At 38.7% G+C, this 21,436-nt stretch overlaps 1 protein-coding gene across 12 annotated transcripts in view; it reads left to right on the forward strand.

The window, feature by feature from the left end:
* Positions 1–21,436, forward strand: part of RBM33 (RNA binding motif protein 33) — a 136,907-nt gene that overhangs the window by 22,530 nt on the left and 92,941 nt on the right. For 6 of the 12 annotated variants that reach the window (XM_009444211.5, XM_009444217.5, XM_054655405.2 and 3 more), the window contains exons 3-6: positions 5,891–5,939; positions 11,384–11,460; positions 13,372–13,690; positions 17,717–17,836. In XM_009444211.5, coding sequence (XP_009442486.3) covers positions 5,891–5,939; positions 11,384–11,460; positions 13,372–13,690; positions 17,717–17,836 — 565 coding nt within the window. The remainder of the gene's footprint in view (positions 1–5,890; positions 5,940–11,383; positions 11,461–13,371; positions 13,691–17,716; positions 17,837–21,436) is intronic. The other 6 variants (XM_009444225.5, XM_054655404.2, XM_054655407.2 and 3 more) reach the window with 1 other exon arrangement.

Here is a 21,436-nt window from a genome sequence, read left to right on the forward strand (position 1 = left end):
ACAGAAACTCCCACTTGACCTTCTCTTACACTCATGAACTGCTTTTTGTCAACTTACGTTGTCATTCTAATTGTTTACATACATGGATATACTGTATATGTAAAATTTTCTTTCCTGTGCCATTTGACAGTAGGTTGCAGGTGTCATGCCACTTCCGAATGCTTCAGTATTGTTTAGCATGTATTTCCCCCAAAACAGGAACTTTCACTTATATAAATATTGTATAATTTTTAAAGTCAGGAAGTTTATCAAACATCCAGTTCTATATATGTGAGGTTTATTGTTGTTGTTTTGGAGACAGGGTGTTTCTCTGTCACGCAGGTGGAGTGTAGTGGCGTGATCATAGCAAGCAGGAACTCCTGGGCTCAAGTGATGCTCCTGCCTTGGCCTCCCAGAGTGCTGGGATTGGCGTGAGCTAGTGTGCTGTGCCCAGTTGTATTTTTATTCTACAGTGGTTGTTCAGATTGTTTTCAGTTGTCTCAATAATTTCCTTTATACCCCCACAAGAATTTTTTGTTCTGATTCAAGATTCAATTCAGGATCATACATTGCATTTTTCTTTCATCATTTCTTAATGTGGAAGAATTCTGTAGCCTGTCTTTTATGACGTTGACAGGCCATTTATTTTGGGTTTGCTGGTGGTCCATCGTGACTAAATGCGGGCTGTGCGTTGTGGTCAGGGTAGATGATGTGTGGCCTCCTTAGTGTCCACTTCAGGAGGCACAGGAAAGTGGTTTGTGCTTTTTGTCCTTAAGAAATTCTTCCCTTCCTTGTATTCTGGATATCTCCTGCATGTGTCTATGAAAGTTGTAATTTTTTAAAAATAGCTATACAGTCTGCCTGAAATTGATTGAATTGATTGATTTTTAGTTACTAACAAGTTCAAGCATATGTGAAAATAGACTAGTACAGTGAACCCAATGTACCATCCTCCAGTTTCACCAGTTATCAGCATATAGCCAATCTCTTATCCATACTCTCTGCAACCCCCTCAAATCACACAATTTTTGAAAAAATTTCAGAATATATTTTTCTAAAAAATAAAGGGTTTACAAATATAGCCACAATAGTTACTATATCTAAAAAAATTCCTTATTACATAAATATCTTAGTGTTTACATTTCCGATTGTCCCTTATATTTGTGTGTGTGTCTATGTATACATATGTAGACGCATACGTATGTAGACGCATATATATCTACATACATATGTATACACACATATTTTAAATATATGTATTAGTATACTGTCACTTACACAGTGTGGATATGTGTCTGTGTGCTTTTTGATGGTTTGAATTGGGCGCACATGGTCATTGATGGGTATGTCTTTCAAGTGTTGTTTCATATACAGGTTCTCCCCCATCTTATTTTAGTTCCATGCAATTTTTGTTGAAGAAGCAAGGTAGCGTGTCTTCTAGAATTTTTCCTTTTGCTGATTGCACTGCCTGAGGTGTTTTTAGTGTGCCCCTTAGCTGCTGGTATTTTATGTGAGTTAATAGAAGTGGATGGGATTCAGGTTTGAACTTGGGGGAGGGGCCGGGGTGTGGCAGTGTAGTAAGTATTGCTGTGTTCCTCATCGGAAGCTCCTTGGGGGCTGGTGAACTTTGCGTGGTGATACCTCCGCTATTCCTGTTACCTGTAGTACTAGTACACTAATATACTACCTAATAGTACTGTAAACTAGTTCGTTCTTCTGAGGTAGAGATTACATAGAAAAGACAGGGTAAGTGATTGAGTCTTTCCTGTTGTTTACCAAGTTTCAAACTAAGAAGTCAGCCCTAGCACTTGCAGGGATGAGTTTTGTTTTTGAATCATTTTGAAATCATAGATTTAAATGTTGGTTGTGTTGAATCCATTGTCGTTTCGTATCTTTATTGGTGGTTATGTTGCCTGATATTTGTTCAACTGGAATTTCTTCAGGTTGGCTCCTGTGTCCATTTGACATGACTTTAGATGTCTTTGGCAGCTGTCTTGCTTTCTGCTATGATGGAACTTGTTTTGGTCATGGTGTGACACGGTCCTAGGTTTTATTGTTTACCGTATTATGAATTGCCGTTGTCTCATATTGTTTGTGAACAAGCTCTTTTTTTACTGTCTTCAGTGACATGTTTGCATCTATGAAGCTTTTGCCACATGTATTTCTTTTTTGATGTTTTAAGCATAAGACAGCCTCTGTGTGCTGCATGACACAGAGAGAGACACTTGGAAGGTGAGAAGAGTGGGTCAGGAATTACTAATGTAAGTTCTTCTGCCATGCTCTACTGGTAGTGGTGTTTGGAAGAATATGATGTCATTGCTGAACCAACACCTGAAATTGTGTGTGTTTTTTTTTTAAAGATATGAATGTCTCATGTGTCCAGGCAAGAAAGAGATACCCACTCAAAAAGTTTTTGTTTGTTTGTTTTTGTTTTTTTTGAGACAGAGTCTGCTCTGGAGTGCAGTGGTGCGAGATCAGCTCACTGCAACCTCTACCTCCCAGGTTCAAGCGATTCTCATGCCTCAGTCTCCCGAGTAGCCGGGATTACAGGCATGTGCCACCGTGCCTGGCTAATATTTATATTTTTAGTAGAGAAGGGGTTTCGCCGTGTTGGCCAGGCTGGTCTTGAACTCCTGGTCTCAGGTGATCCAACCACCTCAGCTTCCCAAAGTGTTGAGATTACGGTGTGAATCACCATGCCTGGCTCAAAAAGTTTTAACTGAAGAAATTTAATGACGGGTCTATTTACAGGCCAGGGTTAAAGAACTAATGAGTTCATTCCCATCCAGGGAGTACCAGTTCCTGCCCTGGCCTTGTGGGAAGTGGTGTCCTAGGGCCCAGTGAAGGCTGTTGGGGGAGGGATACTGTAGTCTCTATTTCTTCAGGTGAGAAGGGAGGGGCCGGTCTTTCTCCTCCTACTTGGTGACGTTATGTTGGTGCCTCCCAATGGGCGAATCCATCTGGAAGCCAGAGGTTAGGACCGGCTGTGCCAGCTGCTCCTGGAGGACACAATCCAGCAACAGAGCAGGCAGGTAAGACGGAGAGTGGACTAGAGTGGGGAGGACCCAGAGACTACAGCCCCACTTACAGTGGTCAAGTTCACTTCTGGTTTTGAAAGGCTGTAGCCAAGTGGCTGACAACAAATACTTGTTTCCTGAAAAGCGTCTTTGAGGATAACTTCTGTTTCTAAGTAAAAATATACTTGCTTTCAAAGAGCTCATTGTCTATAAACTTTAATAAGAAATGCCTGCCAGAAAGATTGTTCGTACTCAAGTAGCGATTACTGGTGGAATCTTTAGGGAACTCTAGAATTGAACACAGGAAGCCTCTTCATCAGCCCAGTGCTTGTTTGATTTCCTAGAACACTTACTGCTGCTGCCAGCCAGAGTGACTGCTCACCCCTTTGAAACTGCCAGATGGAGACCAGTCATTTCCATTAGTTCATTGTTGTTTTTGGCAAGAGTGGATGTAGTTTTACATATGTAGTAAATTTATTCCTTATGTGTACATCCTTTGTGAGGGTCCAGCTTCACGATGACAAGAAGAAAAGTACATGTAGTTTCTGTGGGATGTGTGCATAGTAGTTAGGACTTGGATTCTCTCACTGGTGTCACCACTTCCTAGCTGGATGACCTTTGGCAAATTAGCATCTTAGTGTCTCCGTTTTCACATTTTGAAAATGGCAACGGTGTGTCTACCTGAGAGGGGTATTATGTCAATGAAAAGCTCGTGTGTGTAACATGTCAAGTGGTGCCTGGCACAGAAATGCACTGAGTGGATGCTGTGGATCGCTGGGGCTGCTGTTTATACTTGCTGTTGTTCTGTACTGAATCCCACTGTCCCCCATCCTGTTTCTTATTAGTCATGAAACAAGTACTAGTCTTCATTTTCTCTACTCATTTTATAGTTGGTACACTTACTTATCTTTTTAAAAATGTTTTCGTTGAGAAAAAATAAGTAGTTATTAAAGGTTGATTTATTTCCATGTACTTGTCAGCAAGAGGCACAGATACTTTCTAGATTTTTGCTTGTATAATTACTAATGCCTGTTTTTATGACTTTGTCAGTTTGCCCTGGGAAACTGGCATCACATTCCATTTTTAGTTACTTAAGGTGATGGTATAGACGAGTGCCTGTCTTTAAAAGAGGTGCTTGTGTGTTTTTGGTTATCTGGAATCAAATTTTCAAATGGGGTTATTGTGAATATTGTTGACTAGACAGCATTGTTTTCTCCCTGCCTCTGGAGGGTAGTTGGAACACTGAAGATACAAAAATTGTATTTGATAGATGATAGTGGTTTTAAAATGTTGGAAGAAGCTATATGTTATTCTCTTATAACTATCGTATAGGAGTTTGTGAAAGATTGTTTTTCAAGGGCTGTTAAGTTCTTGTCCTGCATCTGTCACTGCTGTGTGACTTTAGGCAAGTTATTTCATGTCCTATCCTTGTTTTCTTTATCTGTAAAATGTAATATAGGACTTACTGGAGGATAACTTAAAATAACGAATAAAGTCTTTAGTGCATGAATTAAATGATTTGTCAGGTTGTTTTTAGTTCTAAAAGGCGTTTATAGAAACATGCATTTCATTATAACTCCATATATGCATTCCCGGAGATTATAGCATTCTGCAAAGTGGCATGCTAAAAATAAACACGATTTTTTGGTAAAATAGTGGTTTTGCTGATTTCTCAAAACCTATAGAATTTTGTAACCAGAGCCCCTATTAAAAATAAAGTAGCAATTCTAATAAGAATATTGATGCAGTTAAATCTCCATGAGTATTGGCACCTAGAATTACAGTCCATCTAATTGTATTTCCTCTTTGTATATTTCTGTATGTTGACTTTTAATGATATTTGCTTCCAAGAGATTGATTTCCCCAGAATTAAAAACATAATCTAGTGGTAGCCATTTTTATCAACTAAAAAAATCTTTTTTCTAATAAATGCAGTGGAAAATGTCTTCAGCTTTTTTATTTGCTAAGGGTTTCTGTTTTAGTTGTAAAAATAGGGAGAAGGCCGGCTTCTAATCATTTAAAACAGAAATATGCTGGAAAAAATTGCAAATCACTGATACGACATCCATGTTATACAAAGCTAATTTCCCTTAGTTACTGTGATTTGATTTTATGTTCTCGTTCGTTTTTAAAATTTATTTATTTTTTTCAGTTTCTTTCGGTTTGATGAATGTCAAATGGTCTCTAGTGGTTTTGGTTTTTATCTTCCTAATTAATTATATTGTGCATCTTTTCCTTCTTCATTAAGGTTTTTAAAGATAGGAGAAAGCTTAGATATGACTTACTATATTACAGTTTCTGCTTTTACTGATTATTCAACAGACCCAAAGAGATTAAGATCCCATATTAAGGTACAAAACTAAGATTAGAAGTATAGTGAGGCACTACCTATAGCAAAGCCTCCCCATACTTAAAAAGATAAAATGTTCTCTGTGCATTTGAAAATACATTTTTATTATTAATAAAGAGGAAAGCATAGCAAACTTAATGTAAAAGTATCCAAGCTGGCTGGGCATGGTGACTCATGCCTGTAATCCCAACACTTTGGGAGGCCAAGGCAGGCGGATCATGAGGTCAGGAGTTCGAGACCAGCCTGGCCAACATGGTGAAATCCCGTCTCTACTAAAGATACACAAAATTAGCCGGGCATAATGTAATCCCACCTACTTGGGAGGCTGAGGCAGGAGAATTGCTTGAACCTGGGAGGCAGAGGTTGCAGTCAGCTGAGATTGCACCATTGTACTCCATCCTGGGCAACAGGGTGAGGCTTTGTCTCAAAAAAAAAAAAAAAAGGGTACCTGAGCTGTAGAGTTCTTGGTAAATTTCCAAGTGATCTACAAACTTGCAAGTCTTATGGGAATAATCATTGACATGTCTCTTTTTTTTCTCCCAAGCGAACTTGAAGATGATTTACTTGGAGAAGATTTGCTATCTGGCAAAAAGGTAAGAAGTTTATGTCCTTCTGAGATGAAATACTAGTCATTTAATTATACTTAACATATAGCAGTAATCACTTATACATGGGTTTCATTACTGGAAAGTTGGGTATAGATTAAAATTTTGTAAACTGAATTATTTTTTAAGTGCGCAAGGAATTGACTGTTGATTAGTAAATTCTCTGGTAATTATAACTCAAGAAATAAATCCTTGAAGATTAGTTCCTACTTTGTCCAAGGCACTCTGGCAGTTACTGGATTGTGACAGCGTTAACATAGAGTTGTTCCTTGCCATAACAGAAAGTCACATTTGGAGGTGAATATTTTGCATACTTGTTCTGGATTTCACTTTTTGGAGGCATTCAGAGATAAGCTTAAAGGTAAACATACTCAAATATAATAAACATTAAAATAAGTAAAAGTCTAAAACCTAATGTAGGTTTTTCTAAATCTTTTTGATGAAGTAAAAAATTTGTATATCTATTTATATATATTGTGGGTATATGTGTGTGTGTGTGTGTATATATATGTGTATATATATACCCACATATATATACATACACGTGTGTGTATATATATACACACATATATACATACACACATGTGTATATATATATACACACACATATATATACACACACACACACACACAGAACCCTACCAGTATATTTCGGACATTATAAAACACATAAAAGTAGAATGTAAAGCAAGAAAGTGAAATACTATATTTTTAAAATTTTATTAACAGTTTAAAAACACTTTCTGTTCTCATTATCAAGATAGTTTAGGCTTAGTTTTTTTTTTTGTTTTTTTTTTTTTTGAGACACCGTCTCACTCTGTCGCCCAGGCTGGAGTACAGTGGCACCATCTCGGCTCACTGCAAGCTTCTAGAAGTGATTACTGCATCATTAGCCTGCAGGTGGCCTGGCTTTGGCCTAACCCTGCTTTCCCTCCTTTAGATGGCTCTGTCATCACTTCTAACACTAAGAGTTAGTGTGATTAGTTGTAAATCCACCTGATTTAATAGGAGTAAACTGAAATACATCCATATAAGTTGAACATGAAAGCCCAGTGAGAGAGCCTCGTAGTTGGTCCATCTTGTAGTGTGACGTCTGGAGTGTGAGTGGGATGCTCAGTCCTTCTTTGTCATGGTCACTGGGGGAAAAGGCTCCTGTTTTTATACTCTATTGGGGAATTATTTTGCACACTCTTCTAGGTGCTCTCACTTGTATTTTTGTACCTAAAGTGGCTACTTTTTTCTTTGTATTTAAGATGCTTTAATGGAGAATAAGTTAGATATTAAAAGGTTTAAATGTAGTAAAATACTTTGACATGAGGTTGGATTTCTATCTCTAGGCAAGCCTCATGTCATGGTTTGCCCTGTGTTTCTTTCCAGAAAGCTGTAATAATTCCCTTTTGATTTACATGTGACCTCCTGTCATAAAAGCTTTGGCGTCAGGACTGTTATCAATAAAGATGGAGAAATACTATTTGGTTTGGACAGTAATGCTGACTGTTCTGGGGGAAGTCATCTTACTTTTCTCAGTTGAGCTGATTGTCGTAAGTTGCTCATGTGGGCTGGAACCAGAGCATGCCCAGTGACAGTGCATTCTGACGCCTCAGTGGAGGGGCTGCATCTGCTTTGGACATTTTGGAAGTGTGTTTACTTTGGAACAGGAGATGTGTCTCTCATTTCCTCTTCTCTGTTCTTTCCTAACATAAAATAAATGCATTGTACCTTATAGGAATCAAGGCATTGAAAATATATAAAAAAAAGAAAGCCTTAAAAAGATGTAAACAGTTGTGACTAACATTTTGCCAACTGTCATTTATTCTTTTCCCATGTGTTTTTAAATATGACCGAAATATAGGCTGGGCATGGTGGCTCACGCCTATAATCCCAGCACTTTGGGAGGCTGAGGCAGGTGGACCACTTGAGGTCAGGAGTTGGAGACCAGCCTGGCCAACATGGTGAAACCCCGTCTCTGCTAAAAATACAAAAATGAGCCGGCCATGGTGACACGAGCCTGAAATCCCAGTTACTCGGGAGGTTTACTTGAACCTGGGAGGCGGAGGTTGCAGTGAGCCGAGATCACGCCACTGTACTCTAGCCTGGGAGACGGAGTGAGACTCCGTCTCAAAAAAAAAAAAAAAAAAAAGAATTATAGATCTAAAACGTTACTTTTTTTTAAATTTAACATTGTATCATTGGCATTTCTCCCTTGTCATTAGGGTTAATTTAAAATATTTTATAATGGCAACATAACATTCAATGTTTGTATATGCTACATTATACCTAGTCACGCCTGTGTACATTGAGGTTGTTTCCAGCTCATGGCTTATGACTTTTTTTAAAACCCTTTTTGTGGAAAATCTCAAGCATATACAAAAGAGGAGAGAACAGTATCGTTTACTCTCAGGTGTCAGTCGCCTAGCCTCAGCAATTTTTAGTTAAAGGCTGTTTTGCTTCCTGTTTACGTACTCACTCCCTACCTCCTGAATTATTTTGATGTAAATCTCAAGCATTATGATGATATTTTAATGGACAAATCTTACTATGCTTTTGGGATTTTTTTCTTAGAAAGTTTCTGTAAAGAGGAATTCTGGCCTAAGGGTGGAAACATTTAATGGTTCTTGTCTTGTATTGCCAATTTACCTTCCAGAAATGTTTGATCCACTTATGTTCCTAGCAGCAGGGAATAAGCATTGCCCTCAATTTTCCATTCCCTGTTCGATACTACTTTTTAAAAAGAATCTTTGTCAGTGTGATAGATGAAAAATGATTTCTGCTTGGTTTAATTTCTATTTATTTGATTTCTAGTGAGAATGGAATTTTTTTTCACGTATTTATTAGCGAGTTAATTACTACAGGGTCTATGAATGGAGTTCACATGATGAGTACACTGGCTGCCTGAACAATTTTTTTCTCCCACTGGGGTCCCCACGAAATGCACAATGATGAGCCTTTGCTTGGAGAGACTCCTAAGGCGCAGATAGCCCGAGGGAGGCGCATAGTACTGAGGAAGACACACGGGTCAGAATGTCAGGGACAAGTTCAGTCGTGTCAAGAAGGTTGTTAGGGCTCAGTTTTAAATAATTAAGGTTTCAAACTGAGGATAAAGCAGGCTGACATGACCAGGCTAGAGCTTTTAGGAAGTGGGTAAGAGTGAGGTGGAAGTTGGCTGCCAGCTTGCAGTTCCTTCTTCAGCTTTTGTATTTAACTTCATCAACTCGTGTTGGACAGACATTCTCCTGTTACATTGAGGTGGCTCTGTTTCATAGATGCCTGTGTTGGAGAATGTTTTGGGAACCATTTTCTTCCCATTTTTAAACTCTGGCTATTCCATGAATGTTTTATGTTCTTGGGAGTATTGGAGAGAACCATTCTTTTTCTTTCATACTTGTTTCTCTCCCCATGGGAGAAATGACCTGTTTGGAAAGATTGAGAGAAAGGATTTCACTAGCATCTGTGGCCACTTTATCTTCATCTCTTGGGATCTGTGGTCCTGATTTCCTGCAGACCATCCTGAGCAGAACCCCCTGGAGCCCGAGAAAACTGTTCGCTCCAGTTCTTTAGGATGTGTTGAAATCAGCTTTGGCCTCAAGGATGTAGCCTAGCTCTCCATTCCAGCTTTCTCAGTGAAGTGGATATTGTGCTTATCACCTCCTGTGTCTGTTAGTAGGTTTAAAAGCCAGAGAGGAAAGTTGAATAATCCTCAAAGGAGATTTGACTCCCACGAGGGCTCACCCACCACAGTACACATTCCCTTTCTATTTGCTTGATGCATTCTTGGCTCATTGATTTTTGAGAAATACTAAGAGTTTAACTAAAAAGCTCAGAGAAACAGCCTCTCGAATGAAATTTGTCTCTTATTGAATTATTAATTTTTAAAGCTTTCCTGAAGTTTTATTTACTGAGTTGGACAGCCAAACCGAGGTTTGTCTGTGGTAGGCCTGGCTCATAGCTCTCACTTTCATAATGGCATTTCCTTTCAGTCTCAGAACTGGCCCTGTGTGGATGACAGATTATATGGTCACCTAACGGAAGCTTCATTTTCTTTTTTTTTTTTTTTTTTTTTGAGATGGAGTTTCATTCTTGTTGCCCAGGCTGGAGTGCATTGGCTCACTGCAACCTCCACTTTCCGATTTCAAGCAATTCTCCTGCCTCAGCCTCCCGAGTAGCTGGGACTACAGGCGCCCCTCACCACGCCTGGCTAACTTTTTGTACTTTTAGTAGAGTCAGGGTTTCACCATGTTGGCCAGGTTGGTCTTGAACTCCTGACCTCAAGTGATCCATCTGCCTTGGCCTCCCAAAGTGTTGGGATTACAGGCATGAGCCACTGCGCCCAGCCAGAAACTTCATTTTCTGTCAGTTAAGCAGTCCGTTTTGTTATCACACATATCTGTTCTCCCTCCTGCAAATAAACTGAGTATGTATCCTGTGTTATTTTATTTTTATCTTATTGTGGTGTCAGTGATTAGGTTGAGTCCTGTGCGAGTAAGAAGTGCTAATACGATTATTTTTGGCTATCAGAAATACTGTAATAAAGTATACAGGTAAGTTTTTATAAGGTGTAACTACCAGAAAAAGACTGCTTGTTTGTTCACCTTTAAGAAGAAAAGCAAGTTGATTTTTCTGTCTTTACTTTTTAAGAATGAATATGTGTGAATGACAGTGTGTGTGTGGCTTTGACTGGCTTTCGTGAAGGGAGTAGTAATTTACATATACCATTTATACGTATAAGTAATTTTAAAAAGGGAGGAAAGTGTGAAGTAGTGTGAATAAGTAGTGAGACAGTGTGAATAACACCCCCCCAACCTAATCTAAGATGCTCAAATATATATAACCTAAGAAAACCTGGAACTCTTGACAGAATAGCTAGGCTCTCTCTCCTTATAGGTAGGAGTACCATCAAGAACAGGAGTGGGGAACTGAGCTGCTAACATTTATTTTCATATGTGATCTGTATTGGAAAAACCAAAGTTTTATAGTCTCATTTCAATTTAATGATTCAGTTATTTAAAATCTTATTTCTAAAATTACACTTTTTGTGTTGTTTAAAAAATCTTTAGGTTTTGGATATTAGCATGTTAAATTTAGTAGTACCTTAAGGATATCTTTCTTTTTTCGTGTATTATAAGGAAATATTATTTGTTCGCAAGCTTCCACCAATGGACTTCTTACCTTTTCTGTTTTGTGTGAGAATAAATGTGATCGTTACACTTGCTGTTTTTACATTTAACTTGCCTGGGCACCTGAAGCTGAGCCCAGGAGGGATCCACATGCCTTGTGTGGGATTTCTTGATTGTCCACTGGTGACCAGAAAGCCTTCCGGGTGGCAAACGTTTTAATATAAGGCTAGGAACAATTCAGTCAGTGTAATTTTGTGCTTTTTAACAAGTCTTTTTATGGAAGTGACACACATTAATTATATTTCTTATTTTAATTAGAATCAGTCGGATTTGTCAGATGAAGAGCTAAATGATGATCTTTTGCAGAGTGATAATGAAGATGAAGAAAATTTCAGGTACTCAATATTACCTCATTATAAATGTTCTTTATTTAACTAAATTGATAGGAACTGTTATTTATAATTATAATGGAATGTAATTGAATAATGTAGCCTTATATCTTTAACACATGATTACATTCTAAATGGAATACTAGTAATAACTGTAGAAGCCATATGGATGTTCTGTAAACAGAGCAGCTGTTTAAAATAAGTAGTTCTTGGCCAGGCGTTGTAGCTCGTGCCTATAAACCCAGCACTTTGGGAGGCTGAGGCAGGTGGATCACTTGAGGTCAGGAGTTTGAGACCAGCCTGGTTAACATGGTGAAACCCTGTCTCTACTAAAAATACAAAAATTAGCCAAGCGTAGTGGCCCACGCCTATAGTCCCAGCTACTTGGAGGGCTGAAGCAGGAGAATCGCTTGATCCGCAGAGGTGGAGGTTGCAGTGAGCCGAGATTGTGCCACTGCACTCCAGCCTGGGAGACAGAGTGAAACGCCGTCTTAAAAACAAAAAACAAAAAATCAGTAGGTCTTTCATTTAATGATCTCTGTGAGTTCTGTTCAGTGCAGGTTATGAAAATTTAGTATGGATATATACTGCTTTTTTAAAGAATTACTTTATTTGGATGGAGGGCAGTGGCTTGGGACTCTTAACACTATTGCAGTTTGATGTTGCTGCATTTGTTTTCATTTTAGCCAGTTTATTTATATCATTTACTGAATTACCATTTTGGGCACTTTGGGAGGTGGTACTTTAGACTCTAGTTGACTGATACGATGAATGTCTTTCTGTTGACATATAGTAAGCTATATTAAAAGAGGAGAGAGACACTCTGGTAGATGGAATAATTTATTTTATTTTATGAGGAAACATCGGGAAAATGTAGACAAGCTCTTGTTATAAATGTAATTAACAAATATATGCCATTTATTATTGAGCCATGGATTTGTAACAGATTTTCTAACATAAAGTAATTTTTACAGGTAAAAATAAGTTTTAAATTATTCTACCAGTCAGATAAATTTCCCAATTCCATTCTTTGACACATCATTGTTATATTTTAATCTTTTGAGCTAGATTGTCTTTTAGAAATACATCATTGAAGTTTTTTAGACACAATATCTTGAAGTCTAAGAGGTGTATTAATTTTTTGTTCGGATTGAGTGCTATGTGTGAACGCAGATTTATCTGCACGATCTTGCATGGGAAATGTTATCTTGCACCTTATTGTTTGGTATTTAACTGTTGTGATTTAATAGGTGGAACATGATTTTTTTTTGCAGTTTCAAAACCTTTGTTATTTTACTTAGAAATTATGAACAATTTTTAAAGATATTTGTGACTAATATAAATTTATTTATTTGAACACTGAAATGTATTTTCACACAAATTTTTAATATTTTGATTTTCTTAAACAGGAGTTTATAATTTCTATCACAGATGTAAGAAAGAAAAATTGTTCTTAAAATTCCGATTCTGATTTTCTCCTTATAGAATAATACTCCTGTTTTTACTTTGAAATCTTAGCAGTTTCTGTCTATTTCATTTTGTAAATTAGAATGAAATATAGGCTATTTGATTTCAGTCTTGGACTTTTGCCAGTCAGATGTGTTTCATCTGTGGTTGATTTAATTCTTTTGGTCAAATAACCTGCAGCTGGTGATAAGTAGCGGGGCTATATGCATTGCCAGTCTGTGGCCGGCTCCATATAGCACAGTTAGCTCTGCTGTATGCATTAAGGGTTTAGGGCACTGGCTCTGTATAGCATTTTGAGTACTGTTGGAGTTAATGTGCATTTGTCAGTAACTGGAATAACTTTTTATAAGTCATGGTTTAAATCTTTGTAACAGCTATTTATATAATGATTTAGTTTGAGCTCCTCTCTTCATTGGGTGCTTTTTTTTTTTTTATTTTCGTCCTCTCTAGTTCTCAGGGTGTTACAATTAGTCTGAATGCTACATCTGGCATGGTTACATCATTTGAACTCTCTGACAACACTAACGACCAGTCTGGAGAACAGGAATCTGAGTATGAACAAGAACAAGGAGAGGATGAACTGGTTTATCACAAATCTGATGGATCAGAATTGTATACTCAAGAGTACCCGGAAGAAGGACAGTATGAAGGCCACGAAGCTGAGTTGACAGAAGACCAAATAGAATATGTGGAAGAGCCAGAGGAGGAGCAGCTTTACACTGATGAAGTGTTAGACATCGAGATCAATGAACCTTTAGATGAATTTACAGTGAGTCTTTTCTCCTTTGTATGGCCAAAGATAACCTGGCTTCCCATGCATAGGCTTCTAGACTGATTTGAAATCTATTTACCTCCCCTGGGAGGGAGGGGAAATTAGACCTTATTATCACTCTCTGCCAGTTTCTTTATCTGAGCTATGACAAAGTTTGTGTTGACAGCTTGTTTGACCAGAGGTAATGCTCCTTTGTCATTCTGGAAGGCTGCAAAGAATCGTGACCTTGAGGATTGTACCCTAAGGAAGAAAACAGCTTTGTGTGGTGGGGATAGACTGTCAATTGTTAGGAGTACTTAATGCAGAGCTTTTATCCAGGCTTTAGACAAGATCTGATAAAGTCCTTCTAAGGTGAAAAGATTATTGACCTGCTAAAGACATCTTTAAGGTGCTAATATTCCAGAGTGATTGATGTCCTGTTCATTCATCCTTTTTGTAGATGAGAACTGTCTAAACCTGAATAAAGAGATTGGAGGTTAGTTTAGGAAATGTCACATATAATTCGTTATCTATAATCAGGAAGCAAGATTGTGCTGATTTTTTATTTCAGAAAGATGATTTTGGTAGGTAGTTTTTTTTTTCAAAGTTGAACCAACAAGAAAGAAAAAATGTACTAGTGTAAGATTCTCACCTTTAAATGACTCATTATCAAAAGAGATTTGTTTTTTAAAATAAGCATGTAACGAAATTTATGAGGGAAGGATGTGATCTCAGTAGCTGTAGTAGAATCTTAGGGTTTTTGGGAACACTGTGGGGGCCGAGTGAATGGGGCTGTTGGGATGGTGACAGAAGTATGCAAAATTGGGGCCTTAAAGAGCCCATTTGCAATGGGAGTAGCTTTGCTTTTCTGTATTTACATCTTCATTCGGAGGAAGCTTTCGTTTCAAAAAAATAGTTTAGAAGTTGCTGAATTGTGGTCATGCGTATGAGTAATTTTGAAAAGGATTAATTGTTTATGTGGAACCTTTGAATATTTAGTTCCAGTCATGATTGTATTTAGGTGTCTCAGTAGTTTTTTTTTTTTTTTTCTAGACGGACTCTTGGTTTGTCGCCCAGGCTGGAGTGCAGTGGTGCGATCTCCACTCACTGCAACCTCCACCTTCTGGGTTCAAACAATTCTCCTGCCTCATCCTCCTGAGTAGCTGAGATTACAGGCACCCACCATCATGCCTGGCTGATTTTTGTACTTTTAGTAGAGATGGGGTTTCCCCATGTTGCCCAAGCTGATCTCGAACTCTTGACCTCAAGTTATCCGCCCGCCTCGTCCTCCCAAAGTGCTGGGATTACAGGCATGAGCCACGGTGCCTGGCCCTCAGTAGTTTTAAGATTTAATTTTTTTTGGTTAATATTTGCTCTTTGGTAGATACAGTAATGAGAAATGTTTGTAGTTTTGGTAAATAGAATCATGTAAAAGGCATCATGGGGAACTTGTTATTTCCATAACCCTGTAATAATTTGTTCTAGTAATCCTTCGCTAATGTAGGCACGTGCCTTCTGCTTTACTGGTGTGTTTGTATGCTCTTAAAGTTAGACACTGTAATTTAAAATGCTTTTTGAAAATTAAACCAAGATCTTTTAGAATTGTGCCTAGTTATTGCCTAGTTAGAGTATTTTATTATTTCTGTTACTCATCAGTAAAGTAAGATGATTGGCTAATCGTCCTGGGTTCTTTCCTCCTGTAAGTTCAGCAGTCCAACAAGTCTTTACTGATGTCTAAGCACTGCGGACGCAAATATTGCTAAACCGTGTCATGAACATTGGCCCTGCCTGTGAACTTAGTACTAGGCGGCACAGATCATAGCGTGGAAGGTGCCTGATAGAATGCATGTGCACAGCCACACAGGAGGTCTCTTTCACTTTGGTGTTCTTGCAGAGTTTGTTGTGAAGAGAATTTCCAAGTGAGGAATTTCCCTCTCTGGTATTCCATTGTCAAACTTGAGATTACACATAGGCCCCAGTTGTAATAAAGTCCAACTTAATTATCCAACATCTTGTGGTCTAAGATTCAGGTGTTGAAGAAAATGTGGCAATTTAATAATACTCATGGTACTCTTCCACATTAAAATGAATTTTTTTTCAGAATTAAAGTCTTGAAGTAAAAAAAAAAAAAACTTAGAAATTCTGAAAGTGTTCTGATGTTTTCACAGAGAGTTGTAAAGTTTAAAGTTGAGCAGTAGTAGTTAAATGTCTCTCTGTGAGCACTGTCAGTTCATCTTGATATATGTGTTCTAGCCATGGTCATTCTTTTCTTGCTTTATGATGATCACAGTGGTAACATCTGAATGATCTGAAATGGCCACTTCCTTGGACAGGAGGAGATACACAGAGAATTAAATTGTGAGGTACTCTTATCTTGCTCGGCAATGGGAGCCTCTCTCTGTCTTCGGAGGCTGTCACTGAAGCCCAGATGATTTATTCACCATTAGACTAATGAACACATGAGCAGATTGTGTCTCTGTGTACCCCAATGGCATTTTAGTTTATTAAATGACTTGTATAACTGTGATTTTTGTTCTCCCTTGGGTTGTTAACCCCCACTCTAAGACTTGAACTCTGAAATGTGGATCTGTTGGAATCTACCTGTAAAGCCACATGGAGGGGCTTTGGTGCATAACAGGGAGTAGAATCATGAAACCCCAGAATGTACAGTGGGAGGGTTTGCTGTTCCCTATGAAGAAAGCGAGGTCCAGAGACATCAATAAAGCTGGACGCACAGCTCTGCTGTTCTTTCCTGTGAATGTTGCTGGTGCTGTTCTTGAGAGTGAATTGTGATTTCATTTGAAAATGTGTGCTCATTATATTAGTAAGGAGTGTATATTGGTTTAGTCAACAAAATATTAGAAAATGGTTGAGTGACTTCTACCTTTAAGTGCAATCAGTTTATTTAAGGCCTTTAAAGTTAACATAGATTAAGATTTTATTGTTCTGTAAAAACAATTTCAGGTTGACATTTTATGTCACGGGTAGCAGATGTTTGTTTCCCAGCGAGAATCCAGGGATGTGGACTGTACTGCATCGTACACTGGCTGAAGATTTGGATTAGCATCATTTATTTGACTTTATTTGGAATCTGAATGTCTTGCTGCCCGTGATTCATGGGTAGTGATAATTGTTATTCTGATAGGACGCTAACAGTTTTTTCTGGAAAATAAAATGCGTTGTGTTCAGATTGTCTTGAGAGAATCGTGGGAACTAAGGTGGTTTGTCACCTTAAATACAGCTGCTTTATTTGGGGGTTCTAGATGAGACTGTCATGTACCATATAGTAGGTTGTTAAATTTCTGTAGGTTGTTCACTCTTTGAGGTTGTCTGCTTTGGAACCATTTGACTGTTCATTTTTTAGCAAGCAGGCTGGGACCCTGGGAAGTCTAGCTCCACCGAGTAGGATCAGGCGCTGTCACTTGTTAGCAATACCAGAAGCCCTTTTTTCTTCTCTGCAGTTGCGGTCGCCTCCAGCCAGCTTGCCTGCTTTCTTCCATCTACCCAGAAGAGATGCTTGCTTGCTAATACGCCCCTTAAGTTTCATACAACACCTGGAATCTTTCTCTCATTTGAGAAGGGGGCCTAATGGAGAAACATACTAATCACGATTTTTAAAAAGCTCCTCTGTTTAATTGCTGACACTTTTGTTGTCTTACATTGCCGCAAAAATAGAGTTGGGCCTGATTTCAGCCCCCTCCTGCTGCTGAGCTCCTTTTTGAGAGCACATAAACCATGTCTTTTGAAGGTGACTCTTCCGTGCTGTTGATTTGCAGAGGAGCTGTGTGACAGGGCACTTGGAGTTTGAAGCAGAGCCCACGGCACTCGCTCTGGTGGCTGGGCCAGCATGATATGCTTTGTTTGCATTAACACGCAGAGGAGGTTCCCCTCTGTTTCTGGGCCTGGTGCTTTGTGCTCAGTCAGCTAATCACCATAGTAAAACTTTCTACAATTATTAAGCATGAATCATAAAGACGAAAAGTGCGTAAAAAACCACGCCAAAGCTGTATGAGAAAAACTTGTTTTCTCTTTAATGGCTGTTAGGATGAAGAATACTTGCAGGCTTATGGTGGGCAACAAGGGCTGCGAGAGCAGGAAGACTGTGTGGCTGAAGATGAATTAGATGAGATTACTGATGCCCAGGTTGCTCCTGCAACTGAAGAGGTATTTGTTCATCTTTTAAAAAGAGTAAAAAGTTTGCTGTTTCCCCCACCAGACTTAAAATGAGCATCTTTTTAGCATTAGCGAAAGTCGATACGTATCTTTGAACTGTGAGTGTATAGTGAAAAACTTGAACTTTCTAGGCTCCTTGGGAAGTGAGTTCTGGTGTGCTGTGATTTCGGCATAGCAGGTGCCCTTTAAGTGTTAGAGTGTTGTAAATGTTTTGTGGGGATGTGGGTGGAAATAGTTCAGAAATGTGATGTATATGTTAGTGCTTTGAAAGCAGTGCTGTAATTCTTTTTAATTAGTAACAGTTAATTTGGACCATTCAACAAATACTGCAAGGTTTCTGTAATTAGGTGCATTTTTAGTGTTGAAGAAGTAAGGATGATGAAGCTTGATTCCTGCTTTCAAGGAAATTGGAGTCTAATATAGGAGAGAAAAAAGACCTGTAAATACCTGTGATGGGAAAACAAAAGTAAAACCTCCCAAGAGAGGCTCAGAGACAGTGCTAGGAGCTCACCGAGGAAACCCCGTGGGGAGAGAGGTTCGTGGTCAACAAGGCTTTATGGAAGGAGGTGAACCTCTGAACTCTGAGGTAGGTCTTGAAAGATAGATTGCATTTGTACTGAGAAAGGTGGGGTGAGGCATAGAGTTAAATAGTTGCTGTTCTCTTACCCCAGAACTAGCTGCTGTGGGCCAGACATGCAAGCCACAAATCATTCTTCAGCCTGAGAATTTCACAAGAGTTTTTCTTAATACAGTTTTCATCTTTTGTCAGGAGGCCGTGAAAACTGATATTTACTGGCTTAGGCCATTTACTTTAGGTGTTATTTCAAGGATTTAGACACTCAGTCCAGAAAACATTTACTTTACCCTTTTCCCCCCAGTATGAATAATACTATGACAGTCTATGAATGTGTATGCTGTGCACATTACAAAACGGAAGTACTTCTTGCACATACCCTTTCTCCCCCTCCACCAAACTAAATTTGATTTTTTGTGTGTGTGCTTTCTTCTCTCTCTCTTTCTCGCTCGCTATTTGAAATAATTTGAAACTTAGAGAAAGGACAGAATAATACAAAGAACTCTTACCCAGATTCTCCAGTTGTAGAAGAATGTCCAAGAACTAAGACAAAGCTAAAGAAGATATTAAAAGTGTGCAGAGAGTAGAGGTTAGGTGTGTCTTGTTCATCACTGTATTCTGTAGCACTCTTTATTACAAAGCTAGCACCAGGCTAGGTTAAACCTGAAAAGGGGTAATTTAGGCAGAAGACATCTGAGAAAAATCTAAGTAGCCAGTAAAGGAGAGAGAAGTAGACGGAACACTGCATGGAGATCATTCCAGGTGGTAAATAGTTGAGAGAGAAACCAAGGAATTCGGTGCCTGTTAATTCCATGTCTTTTTTGTTTGTGGTATTTTTTTTCTTTTTTTTTTTAAATTATACTTTAAGTTCTAGGGTACATGTGCACAACGTGCAGGTTTGTTACATATGTATACATGCACCATGTTGGTGTGCTGCACCCATTAACTCGTCGTTTACATTAGGTATATCTCCTAATGCTGTCCCTCCCCGCTCCCGCCACCCCATGACAGGCCCTGGTGTGTGATACTCCCCTTCCTGTGTCCAAGTGTTCTCATTGTTCAGTTCCCACCTATGAGTGAGAACATGCAGTGTTTGGTTTTTTGTCCTTGAGATAGTTTGCTGAGAATGATGGTTTCCAGCTTCATCCATGTCCCTGCAAAAGACATGAACTCGTCCTTTTTTATGGCTGCATGGTATTCCATGGTGTATATGTGCCACGTTTTCTTAATCCAGTCTGTCATTGATGGACATTTGGGTTGGTACCAAGTCTTTGCTATTGTGAATAGTTCCTCAGTAAACATACATGTGCATGTGTCTTTATAGCAGCATGATTTATAATCCTTTGGGTATATACCCAGTAATGGAATTGCTGGGTCAAATGGTATTTCTGGTTCTAGATCCTTGAGGAGTTGCCACACTGTGTTCCACAATGGTTGAACTAGTTTACAGTCCCACCAACAGTGTAAAAGTGTTCCTATTTGTCCACATCCTCTCCAGCACCTGTTGTTTCTTGACTTTTTAATGATTGCCATTCTAACTGGCATGAGATGGTATCTCATTGTGGTTTTGATTTGCATTTCTCTGATGGCCAATGATAATGAGCATTTTTTCATGTGTCTGTTGGCTGCATAAATGTCTTCTTTTGAGAAGTGTTTGTTCATATCCTTCACCCACTTTTTGATGGGGTTGTTTTTTGCTTGTGAATTTGTTTGAGTTCATTGTAGATTCTGAATATTAGCCCTTTGTCAGATGAGTAGATTGCAAAAATTTTCTCCCATTCTATAGGTTGCCTGTTCACTCTGATGGTAGTTTCCTTTGCTGTGCAGAAGCTCTGTACTTTAATTAGATCCCATTTGTCAATTTTGGCTTTTGTTGCCATTTCTTTTGGTGTTTTAGACATGAAGTCCTTTGCCCATGCCTATGTCCTGAATGGTATTGCCTAGGTTTTCTTCTAGGGTTTTTATGGTTTTAGGTCTAACATGTAAGTCTTTAATCCATCTTGAATTAATTTTTGTAGAAGGTGTAAGGAAGGGATCCAGTTTTAGCTTTCTACATATGGCTAGCCAGTTTTCCCAGCACCATTTATTAAATAGGGAATCCTTTCCCCATTTCTTGTTTTTGTCAGGTTTGTCAAAGATCAGATGGTTGTAGATGTGTGGTATTAATTTGAGGGCTCTGTTCTGTTCCATTTGTCTGTATCTCTGTTTTGGTACCAGTACCATGCTGTTTTGGTTACTGTAGCCTTGTAGTATAGTTTGAAGTCAGGTAGCATGATGCCTCCAGCTTTGTTTTTTCGGCTTAGGATTGTCTTGGCAATGTGGGACCCTTTTTGGTTCCATATGAACTTGAAAGTAGTTTTTTCCAATTCTGTGAAGAAAGTCATTGGCAGCTTGATGGGGATGGCATTGAATCTGTAAATTACCTTGGACAGTATGGCCATTTTCGCGATATTGATTCTTCCTATCCATGAGCATGGAATGTTCTTCCATTTGTTTGTGTCCTCTTTTATTTCATTGAGCAGTGGTTTGTAGTTCTCCTTGAAGAGGTCCTTCGCATCCCTTGTAAGTTGGATTCCTAGGTATTTTATTCTCTTTGAAGCAATTGTGAATGGGAGTTCCCTCATGATTTGGCCCTCTGTTTGTCTTTTATTGGTGTATAAGAATGCTCGTGATTTTTGCACATTGATTTTGTATCCTAAGACTTTGCTGAAGTTGCTTATCAGCTTAAGGAGATTTTGGGCTGAGACGATGGGGTTTTCTAAATATACAGTCATATCATCTGCAAACAGGGACAATTTGACTTCCTCTTTTCCTAATTGAATATCCTTTATTTCTTTCTCCTGCCTGATTGCCCTGGCCAGAATCTCAAACACTGTGTTCAATAGGAGTGGTGAGAGAGGGCATCCCTGTCTTGTGCCAGTTTTCAAAGGGAATGCTTCCAGTTTTTGCCCATTCAGTATGATATTGGCTGTGGGTTTGTCATAAATAGCTCGTATTATTTTGAGATACGTCCCATC

The sequence above is a fragment of the Pan troglodytes genome, chromosome 6 (genome assembly GCF_028858775.2).
Source record: "Pan troglodytes isolate AG18354 chromosome 6, NHGRI_mPanTro3-v2.0_pri, whole genome shotgun sequence".
Classification (NCBI taxonomy): Eukaryota; Metazoa; Chordata; class Mammalia; order Primates; family Hominidae; genus Pan; species Pan troglodytes.